Here is an 11,141-nt window from a genome sequence, read left to right as displayed (position 1 = left end):
TCCACCCCAGGGCTGGGCCGTGGGTCCAGGGCCCACAGCCCAGCTCTGCCCCTTTCAGAACAGGGTTCAGGGAGCAGGCTTCACCCCGGTCACTGCACCCGTTCCCCTAGCTTGGAGGTGGAATGCAGCTGATGCTTTCAGGAGCCCCTCTCCGGCTCCACAGCAGTTCCAATGGGAGGGGCAGGAGCAAGGAGCAAGCTTGTAAAGGGCTTTGAAGATGAAACAAGGCCGGTGGCCAGGGATTGTTGATGCAGCCACACTGAAGAGGCAAGCAGGGTTCTAGCTTAAGAGGCCAGGGTGATGCCAAGCCAATAAAATTCAGCTATTGTCTCTGTGCTCCCTCTTTTAACGCCAGCTGCTCCCGGCACATAAAAGGGCTTGCCATCTGCCAGGGAGCTCGGGACCTTGGCTCCATCCTCTGCCATCTTCTCCACTGTCCAGACACTTCCTAACCTCCATCATGACCTGTGGCTTCATCTCCATGGGCTGTGGGTTCCGCCCTGGAAACTTCAGCTGCGTCTCCGCCTGCGGGCCCCGGCCCGGCCGCTGCTGCATCACCGCCGCCCCCTACCGTGGCATCTCCTGCTACCGCGGCCTCTCCGGGGGCTTCGGCAGCCACAGCGTGTGCGGCGGCTTCCGCGCCGGCTCCTGCGGACGCAGCTTCGGCTACCGCTCCGGGGGCGTGTGTGGACCCAGCCCCCCATGCATCACCACCGTGTCGGTCAACGAGAGCCTCCTCACGCCCCTCAACCTGGAGATCGACCCCAACGCGCAGTGCGTGAAGCAGGAGGAGAAGGAGCAGATCAAGTGCCTCAACAGCAGGTTCGCGGCCTTCATCGACAAGGTGGGTGTCCTGGATCATACCCTTCCTGAACCCCCACTCATGTTCAGGACTCAGGCTGGGCACTGACAGGGAAGTCAAAAGCAAGAACTTGCCCACAGAAGTTCCCAGGCCAAAGGGAAAGGTAGTCATATTTCTAGGACACAGACAGAAAACAAAAATAGGGCCAGGAGCTGCCAGACTGATGGGGGAGATTAACTGAAAACACAAAAGCAGAACGAGAGGCAGAGCCTTCCATACTGAGTGATAATATCACCTAGTGAGCAAAGGATCACTCTGTGGGCGCTCAGGGCATTTGAAGCCAAATAACTGCTTAAATGCCAAGGAGGTGCTGTCTCCATCAAGGCAGGGCTAGTAAGTGTGGTGCTGGAAGAGTGTCTGGAAGTGGGTCTCGTGGACGGCACAGAGCTCTTTCTATACCACACAGTGATTTGGCCGCTGAACCAGGGCTAGAGTAGTTTGTCCAAGCCACTGCTCCTGGGGCTTAGGATCCAGGGGTGAGCAAGAGACATGGTCCCCGTCCTCACGGGCTTTATGGGGAGGCAGGCAGTGCACAGTCTGGATTTGGTTGAACTCATCTGTGGAGTCAGTGTCCAACTCGAGTCTGCAGGCACCTTCTCCACCGAATCCAGGCAACCACCTTGTGGCAGTGATGTGAGAGACTGGGAGAAAAGGCTCTGACTAGGAAGATGTTCTGAGGTTGGAAAAAGCCCTCCAGAGCCAAAACCTCAAGAGAGAAATCACACTAGAGAGATGCCCACCAGAAAGGATCGGAAAAAAAAAATCTGGAATTTCTAATAGCACGAGAGACCAAGAATAGCATAAGACAGGACTTACTAAGGGTGTGGCCAAGTTATTAGACAAAAGAAGCTGGGTGGAGTATGGGCCAACCTCGTGGCTGGGAGAGGAACGTGAAAATTTCCTATAATTATCAAAGTGAGAGGAGATGTCCCTGCAGAGCAGAAGATCAGGGTTTGAGCTCTTCTCTGCCATTGTGAGCTCTCAGGCAGTCCGGGAACCTCCTTGGCCTCCAGTTCCTCATCAGTTAAATGAGGGAGTTGGAGCATAGGACATTCCTATTCTCATATTCCAGGTAACTATTATTCTAATGGCATTGTTGTTATAGGGTTTGAATAATTGGCACATGCTTTATTTTTCAACTTCTACAGTCTGCCTTTCTAAAAAGGTCCACCTGGCTTGGTGTGATTGAACAGCAGTAAGTGTTCAGTGTGGGGTTCCTTTCTGTTAAGGGTTCTTTTAATCCTCATAGTAAGGTGAGATTTAACCTCCCCACTCTACAGAGGGGGTGAGTGCTTTATCCAGGGGCACATTGTTAACAAGTGGCAGCAGAATCTGGACTCCAAGCATTTTCCATGACACCAGGTAAACTGACTTAGAAGAGATTAACTCCCAGGAAGAGCTTCCAGGTGGGGAACTGGTTAAGCCCTGGTGGCATTTTTGAGAGAGATGACATAACCCCTTCCAGGGAAAACTCTGGGTCAGAGAGTTGGGGACTTTCAGGCCCTGGTGCTGGGAACCCCTCTTGCCCTATGATGCTGCAAGAAGAGGTTCTTAGGTTCTGCCTCTGGGTGGCAGGTGCGCTTCCTGGAGCAGCAGAACAAGCTGCTGGAGACAAAGCTGCAGTTCTTCCAGAACCGCGAGTGCTGCCAGAGCAACCTGGAGCCCCTGTTCGAGGGCTACATCGAGACTCTGCGGCGGGAGGCCGAGTGCGTGGAGGCCGACAGTGGGAGGCTGGCCTCAGAGCTCAACCACGTGCAGGAGGTGCTGGAGGGCTACAAGAAGAAGTGAGTGAGGGCAGGAGGGATGCTGGGCACAGGAAAGAGCATGGTGGCAGCTCCCTGAGCCCGGAGGAGTGTCCAGTCTGCAGCTGGCATCTCTGCCTGAGAGTGGAGAAGAACCTGTACCGAGACACAGGGGTCCCTTGGGTGTGGGGGATGGAGGCTCAGCTTGTCTTTCCACCAGCAGATCAGGGAAACAATGCTCTCTCCCTTTCTCCACCCATTTTTCACAAAAACTTGTATTCCTTGGTTCTTTTGAGACCAGATCTCAAAGTCCTGGACATGTGTCTTTCTAAGTTTGCTCTCTCACTTGGCTAACACAATCTGATCACCTACCACATGCCAGCACATTGTGCTGGTGCCAGTGACGCAGGGCCACGCAATCCACACAGTGCGGGTCCTAGTGGAGCCTGCAGTCTGCTGGAAGGCAGGCATGACAGAGTTATAAATCTAGCCCTTCAGCTACAAAGTGTGATATATGATATGAAGAATACGCACTGGATCCTCAGAAGGAATCTGTTTTGAGGGGTGGCCAGCTTCCTTCAGTAACATTCTCTCCATGGACTCCCCAGGCCCAGCATACCCCTCCCTCCCTATCTTTTGAGCTGCCTCCCACAGCTCAGGCCAGGAGGGGAGAGACAGAGTGAGGATCCCACCACCTGCTGCTGAGTGAGGGTAGGGGAGGGCTCGAAGGAAGAGAAGATGGAGACCTGGGTGAGAAAAATAGCACCTCACACTCCCCAACCACACTCATTCACACACTCAGCTTCCAGATTCCTGTCCTCCCAACCTCCGACAAAACAGGGGAGTGGGTGCTTCATTTCTCCAGCTCGTCCCAGTAGGCCCGGGCCAGCAGCCTGGTTCCTCCAGAGCCCCACCCATTTCACTTGGGGGCAGGAGATGAGCAGGGGGAGGTCTAGGAAGGAGGCTCCTTTGCACGCATGCTCATGGCCAAGATCAAGAGCTGTTCAGACAAGGTCCTGTTCTCCCTCCTCAACTCAGGTATGAAGAAGAAGTCACACTTCGAGCCACAGCAGAGAACGAGTTTGTGGCTCTAAAGAAGGTGAGTGAAGCCCAGCTGGCACTGAGCTCGCCCTGAGTCCCACCACCCATCCTCTTTGTCTTGCCACATGGCAGCCAGGTCCTTAGAGCCCTCTGAGGAGAGCCGGCCTCACAGCCCCTTCTACCCCACACAGGATGTGGACTGCGCCTACCTCCGCAAGTCAGACCTGGAGGCCAACGTGGAGGCCCTGATCCAGGAGATTGACTTCCTGAGGCGGCTGTACGAGGAGGTGAGGGGCTCTCAGCCATGGTGGGCACAGATCCCCCCATGGGATCCCTGACCCCCTGCCCAGACACCCACAGGCATGAACCAGGCCTGCTGGCATATGAACCCAGGCTCACGGCTGGAGGGTTGGCAAAGCAAGGAGAGGGAAGGAGCAGGGAGGCAAAGGGATGGAGCACCAAAAAGGAACAAATTTAGTAAGGGGCAGGAGAGTGAGCACCCCAGACAACTGTGCCCTGGGAAGCTGCCCTGCATCCTTCCCCTGAGCCAGTGGACTGCAGCGTAGACCCCACACAGCATCAGACAGACGAACCCATTGCTCTGGCCCAGGACTTTCTCTGGCAGCAATAGCCTTCCTTCATGGGGCTGGTCTAGGAGAAGGGAAAGAGGCCCCCATACAGGGTCTGAGCCCCTGGAAAGCATCTGGACCATGCTGGCTGCACATGGGCCTAAATAATTCCAAAAGCAAGCAGTTGAGAAACGGTTGTGTTTTCCTCTAAAGAGATTTCCTATTTGTGCAGAAAGTTATGCGACTTCATCAGGTTTGTTTCTCCAAACATGAGAGGTTTGCTCCCAGTGAGCCAAAAGGATGATAGGCATCGAGGGATTAGGAGAAGCCCAGGTAAGTGAGTTGTCCTTCCTTTCCCCACCTCCTGCAGGAGATCCGCATTCTCCAGTCCCACATCTCAGACACCTCTGTGGTTGTCAAGCTGGACAACAGCCGGGACCTGAACATGGACTGCATCGTCGCCGAGATCAAGGCACAGTACGACGACATTGTCACCCGCAGCCGGGCGGAGGCTGAGTCCTGGTACCGCAGCAAGGTGAGCAGCACAGGACTCCTGCCTGCTAGACATGGCAGTGGGAGGGATGCGAGGTATCTAGTAGAAAAGGCTTCTTTGTCTGGGGATTCCGATCCCTAAGGATGGTAACAGAAAAGCCAATAGCTCTCAGGTTGGGGTGGCAGGGCAGGACTGCCACGTGTGGTTGCACAGGCCGAGTGCTGCACAATCTGTGCGATCGTCTGTGCTGTCCCGAATGAATGGGATGTCTCATCCTGAGCCTCATGAGCATCTCTGCTTCCTGCAGTGTGAGGAGATGAAGGCCACGGTGATCAGGCACGGGGAGACTCTGCGCCGCACTAAGGAGGAGATCAATGAGCTAAACCGCATGATCCAGAGGCTAACGGCCGAGGTGGAGAATGCCAAGTGCCAGGTATGTGAACCCAGCCCACCCCTCAGTGTAGGAAGAGACTGGAGTTAGCCCTCAGCAGAGGGATTTGAATTAGATTCTGGAAAAGTCTTCCCAGTGCAACCTCAGGGTGACAGGGTAAGATGAGGAAACTACTGAGATATTTCTGATTGTCTTGGCCAAGGTGTGTGTGAGTATCTGTGTGTGTGTGGGATGTGTGTGTGTGTGTGTGTGTGTGTGTGTGTGTGTGTGTGTGTGGTATAAGTGAGGAGGGAAGAAAGGTTTAGGAAGCTGATTGAGGAGACAGTATTTTAAGATAGAAGCTGAATGATCCTATTGGAGACTGGCTGGGACTTCAGGAAACTAAACTTCACTTTCTCCTCTCCATACCCAGAACTCCAAGCTGGAGGCTGCGGTGGCCCAGTCTGAGCAGCAGGGTGAGGCAGCCCTCAGCGACGCCCGCTGCAAGCTGGCTGAGCTGGAGGGCGCCCTGCAGAAGGCCAAGCAGGACATGGCCTGCCTGATCAGGGAGTACCAGGAGGTGATGAATTCCAAGCTGGGCCTGGACATCGAGATCGCTACCTATAGGCGCCTGCTGGAGGGCGAGGAGCAGAGGTGGGTCCAGCCCAGCCCTAAGCACTCCACTTGCATAGACCTGCCCACCTTTGATTTTTACCTATCTCAGTCTCAGTGCCCAGGCGACATTCTTGCCTCTATGGATCCCGGATCCACATCTTCAAGTTGTCTCATTCTCAGTTCTTCCGAGATTTATACCCTGTCTGGTTTCTAGGACATCACCTATTCTAGGGCAGGGTTGCTGGCCAAACTCCACCCCTGACCTCGTCTTTCCAAGAGGGCCTTCCCCTTCTGAAGGTTGAGCCTATCCAGACCTGACAAATATGGTTATTCAGGTTGTTCACTGCACAAAGACAAATGACAGCTGAGAGACAAGTGAGAGCTGAAATCCAACCATACTCTGCTTGCTAAATAGTGTGACCTGACATTGCTTCTGCCAGAAAGGCAACTTTTTCTAAGTTGCACAAGGGCATAAATGTGGGTCAGAAATAGCCCTGAGATGACCCATGTCGGCCCCTAGGGGAAATTCGATGACCTCATTCTGACTTCTTTCATCTTCCCCTTCCTTACTTTTTCCCCACTCAGGCTGTGTGAAGGTGTTGAAGCTGTGAATGTCTGTAAGTATCCTGAACCCTGAAAAGGAACATGTAGACTGGGGACAAAGGACTTCTTGACTACAAGTATAAGCAGAGACTTTGGGGGGAGTGTTTCCAATAATTCCCCCAGTAAAGAGGATAGATTGGTCATGCGACAAGAGAGACTAAGGTTAGCTGGCAGAAAGAACCTCACAGCATCAATGTGTTAGGGAGGGGAAAAATAATAAGATGTCACTGCAAGAAGGGACCTCAGATGACACTCATAACCTTCACCTTGTATAGGTGAGAAAGCTGGGGGCCAGATAGAGTATCCCCAAGGTCACAAGGCAGAACCAGGACCAGAACCCCGGTCTGCTGGCTCCCAGGCTAGGGTTCCCTCCACACCTTCTGAATAGAACTGGAGGTTCCTCGCATCCTTCCCTGGATGGCTGACACATCAGACAGACCAAAGGAAGGTGGCTGGATGGGACAGCCACCAGCAGGGGTCTCTTGACCCTGCCCTTGTTCCCACAGGTGTCAGCAGCTCCCGGGGTGGGGTTGTGTGCGGGGACCTCTGTGTGTCCGGCTCCCGGCCGGTGACAGGCAGCGTCTGCAGCGCCCCCTGCAACGGGAACCTGGTGGTGAGCACCGGCTTGTGCAAGCCCTGTGGCCAGCTGAACACCACCTGCGGAGGGGGCTCATGCAGCCAGGGGAGGTGTTAAGTGGCCCAAAAGAGAACCAGGGGAGCCCCTTCTGCCTGCCAGATGTGCCACTGCCCAACCCTCAACTGAGAACAGCAGCACATCGCTGGCTTTTCCCCTTGTGTTCTGAGAATACACCATCAGCTCATTCCCACCAGCTGCTCCTCCCTACCTCTCATCCCACTGGAAAGGGGCCTGCGGCTGGGGAATAGACCCATTCCTTCCCCTGTCTCAGCCTTCTGCCCCTCCCGGGGAGAAGGGTCTTCCTTCCTGGAAGGAGCACTGTGAGACTGTTCCCCCTGCCTCTCTGGCCTCTTGTCTCCCCTTTTTCAATAAACTTGGGGACCTGCTTTCTTGCCGTAATGTCTTGCTTTCCTGGGGCCCACCCACACCCACCAGCTGGTGAGCACCCCAGCCTGATGATATGGCCTCAAGACTAGAGTCGTTCTGGCCAGTTCTCAGCCTGGACACCGATAGGGCCTCATCCCCAGATGGTTCTGTCATCTCCCAACCAGGCAGTGCCGACTGTGCTCACAGCACCTTCTACCTGTCACACCTATCAGTCTGGATGGCACAGGGTTTTGCTCTTCCAATTGGCTCTGCAGATGACCGAGGAGGCCAGAGGATCAGCTGGAAGGCAGTGCACGTGCATGCGCATGTTTATATGTATGCACGTGTAAGCATGCTTGTGTGCGTGTTTGAGTTTTGCCCCCTTCTTGCATACGCAGTCCCCACTTTCTTTTCCTAGCATATCTTCACTCTGCCACCCAGCCATCCTACCACATAGGTACCATAGCAGTAACTGCCAAAAGGGCCAGCAGCCACCCTCGGGGGCCACCCTTTGTCAGTCTGGACCCCACCCCATTGCCACGTGCTCCTCATGCTGCCCACCAAACAGGGAAAGATGAGAGCCTTGGCACCTGCCCCTGGCCCACCCTTCCCCCATGCACACACCTCCTCAGAACCTGGCAGCCTTCTCCACAGCTGACATGAGGACACCATCTACTCACTCCCTCAACTGCCCCACTCACTGCCCTCATCTGAGATACCTCACAGCTTCAACCCCAAGGCTAAGAGGCTCCTCTGCCCGCTGCTTGGCCCAATCTCTCCTGTCCTCCACTTGGAAAGCTCTGGAGAGCTCTGGAAGACTTTGAGAAGCCCCTCACCCCACCCTCAAGGAATCAGGCCTGGAACTGTCCTCGCAAGGCTGCAGCCCACCTCCAGTGTTGTGCATTGCCTTCCTTGCTGGCCCTCTTCATTCCTCCCCTTCACCCAGCCCCTGGCCTTTCCCACCCGTCTCGCCAGGATGTCCTTGGAGGACCCACCTCCTTCCATTCCTCCCCCTGGAATCTCCAGCACTCCCAGGGCCCTTTAGCCTTCACCCAAGCTCCAGGGGCTGCCCAGTGCCTTCTCTCCTTACCACTTCCCAATTCCTGAGCCTCGGGCCTTTCACCTCCTTATCTCCCAGGCCAGGCTCTCAGCTCCTCCCAGGCAGTTCTGCTCACTGACTTACACCTCACCCTGCACCTTGCCTCAAACATCCAACTACCCCGAGGCCTTTTCCCACCTCTCTGCACTCTCCCTAGGCAGTCGCATCAGTCTCTCACCTTCAGCTACCACCCACAGTTAATGTCCTCCCTGGTTAAAATCCCCCACCTGGGCTTCAGAGCCCTGATGATTCTCCTTCTACCCTCCCTCCTCGGCTTAGACCCACCAGCTCCAGTTCCTACAAGACAACTCCACTTGTCAGTTTTAGAGATGCTTCGAACTCAGCACACCTTCCAGCTTAACTCATTGCTTCCCACCCTCTCAACCGGAGTCTCCTCCAGTCTCTCTTACCAAGATCATCAACACAGTTGCCCAAACCAGAACCTATGATTTATCCATGCCTGTACCCTCAATATTCATTAAGCCCCAAGGACTTCTTTTTCTACCTCGTAAATACCTCTCCATGCCCCTCTTTCCTCTCTCCCTGTTGCTGCCAGCACACCCAGCCACCACCATTTTGCCTGGAGTCCTGTTCTTCTCCCTTCCATGCCCTACCTCACAGCAGCCAAAGAGACCTTCATCAAACACAAGGCTGCGCTTTCAGTGGGTCACCACTGTCCCCGGAACAAAGTCCAGACTTAAATACAATGTACCTTCCCCTGTATGTCTAGCTCTGACTGATCGCTCAGTGCCTGTCACAGCTTCCTGTTCCTCATTGCCCCCGACCTTTCTCCCCTACACTGACTCAAGATGCCCTGAACACCTGTCAAATAAGGGGTTGGACCAGAGGCTTTCCAGGGGCCTTTTCAGTTCTGCCTTTCTTGGGAAGGGGCTCTGATTTCTGCTCTGGGGTTTAACACTCCCTTCTTGGGGGTTAAGGAGGATACTGTAAGGACTGCCAGCCTCAGGAAGTCATGGAGGTGCCACCTGGGGGAACCCAGAGGCTCCATGCCTCTGGTGGTGACTCATCTCCCTTCCACCCAACCAGCTCAAGGGGCTAGAAAAGATTGTTGGAGAGTCTGGTCCTGAGTCCCTGAGCCCCATCTTCTCCACCACCACTGCCACCTCTCCACCAAGGAGGGGGTGGCTATGAAGAACCCTGAGCCTTGGTGCTGGGAGAAAAAGAGAATCACAGCCAGAGGATTGTTAAGCAGGCAAAGCTGATTATTTCCTAAAGGAGATAATATTGAAGCTGAGACCTAAAGGAAAACCAGGAGCTCATTATTTCAACAACAAATCATTATTGAGCTCCTGCTGTGTAGCAGGTATTGTTACACAAGCTTGGGTTCCTATAAGAAAAGACAATAGTTAAAGAAGCTTGTCCCTGCAAAGCTTACATTTGAAAGCAAGAAGTGAACTGAAGTAAGGAGTTAACCAGGAGGAGAGAGGTGCTCCAGACATGGAGAACAGTATGTGAGAGATAGAGATGAGGCTGGAAATGGAGCATGGGGCCATCCAGGAGCTCTGATGTGTCAGGAAGGCCGCCAAGGAGAGTGGGGGCTGCTCTCCAATGCCTCTAAAAGCTGAAAATGAGCACATCGTTTCTACATCCTCCTCCACGGCCCCTCCTACCCCAGCTCCAACTCCACTCCATGAAAACTTTCTTCACCCAAGGGTGTTTCTCATTCCTCCTTCCTTCCAGGCACTTTTCCCATCCTCTTGCAGAGGTAGATGCTATGAGCCAATTCATGAGGCCTTCCATGCTTCACAGAGAGCCAGCTGCCTCTTCTCTGGAAACTTCCTGCTGGCTGCTAAGGAATGTGAGCTAACTGGATGGTGGATCCCTCTGTGCTGACAAGCCTGAGATAGGGCCAGTGTGGCAGTGCCAGTACCCAGAGTAACAGTGCTGTGACATCCACCCTTCTCTGTACACCAGCTGAAGCTCTCATTCACTCAGTGGGCTGCTGCTATCACCTGCCTTTATCAAGTGGGTAAACTACCAGAGGCTCCAAAAGCTGAAGGAGCTTGGCCACACACTCCTGCTGACAAAAGCTAGGATGCCAAACCTTCAGCTCCCAGTATTTCCTACCAGCCCACTCTTCCCCTGCTATTCAGAGGCTGGGAATAATGCACTGTTATGATGTCATGATGATAGTAATAACAACAAGAGCAGTCATAAACACTAATTGTTTAGTATCTGTTGTATGCCACACTATACCCCAAACTTATTTGTGTTGTGTTATTTAATCTTCCTGTGGTAGCTATCTTCAGAGATGAGCCCCCAACAGCTCCTCCCTCTCTGTGCATGGCACTGCTTATATCAAAGGTGGAGTCTGTTTTTCCTCCCCTTGATCCTGGGCTGGCCGCATGACTGCTTTGACCAATAGAATCTGATGGAAAGCACCTTCTGCAGCTTCCGTGCCCAGGAGGCCTTAAAGGGATTGGAGCACATAGGGAAGAACAGAAGCCCCAGCCATCAGCTCCTGAACTCTTGACCAGAGCTAGCTCCAAATGCCAACCTTACAAGTGAAGCCATCCTGGACCTTTCAGCAGGGCCAGAGCCCCAGTCAATGATATGAAGCAGAAGACTTACCCAGGCAATTCACACAACTATGAAAAATATTGTTGTTTTAAGCCACTAAATTGGGGGATGTGTTGTTACATAGCAATAGATAAGTGGAGGGCAAGTTGGTACCTGGCAGAGAGATGCTGCTGAAACAAAACTCAAAACCTGTGACATTGACT

General features: G+C 53.7%; 1 protein-coding gene across 1 annotated transcript; it reads left to right on the top strand.

The window, feature by feature from the left end:
* The first annotated feature begins 399 nt into the window (after positions 1 to 399).
* Positions 400 to 7,273, top strand: LOC102119711 (keratin, type II cuticular Hb3). The gene is made up of 9 exons (XM_005570923.3): positions 400 to 844; positions 2,438 to 2,646; positions 3,643 to 3,703; positions 3,837 to 3,932; positions 4,585 to 4,749; positions 5,015 to 5,140; positions 5,511 to 5,731; positions 6,278 to 6,309; positions 6,802 to 7,273. Exons 1-9 carry the CDS (start codon positions 461 to 463, stop codon positions 6,987 to 6,989), a joined length of 1,482 nt encoding a protein of 493 aa, XP_005570980.3. The 5' UTR covers positions 400 to 460; the 3' UTR covers positions 6,990 to 7,273.
* The last annotated feature ends 3,868 nt before the right edge of the window (positions 7,274 to 11,141 follow it).

The sequence above is a fragment of the Macaca fascicularis genome, chromosome 11, assembly GCF_037993035.2.
Source record: "Macaca fascicularis isolate 582-1 chromosome 11, T2T-MFA8v1.1".
In the NCBI taxonomy this organism is placed as follows: domain Eukaryota; kingdom Metazoa; phylum Chordata; class Mammalia; order Primates; family Cercopithecidae; genus Macaca; species Macaca fascicularis.
This window is presented reverse-complemented; position numbering and strand designations above follow the sequence as displayed.

Bases quoted from the DNA above. Each gene is read 5' to 3' on its own strand.
- LOC102119711 (XM_005570923.3), top strand. From the start codon at position 461: ATGACCTGTGGCTTCATCTCCATGGGCTGTGGGTTCCGCCCTGGAAAC. The intron at 3,933-4,584 runs GTGAGGGGCTCT...CACCTCCTGCAG, and splicing joins TGAGGCGGCTGTACGAGGAG to GAGATCCGCATTCTCCAGTC. The intron at 5,732-6,277 runs GTGGGTCCAGCC...TTCCCCACTCAG, and splicing joins CTGGAGGGCGAGGAGCAGAG to GCTGTGTGAAGGTGTTGAAG.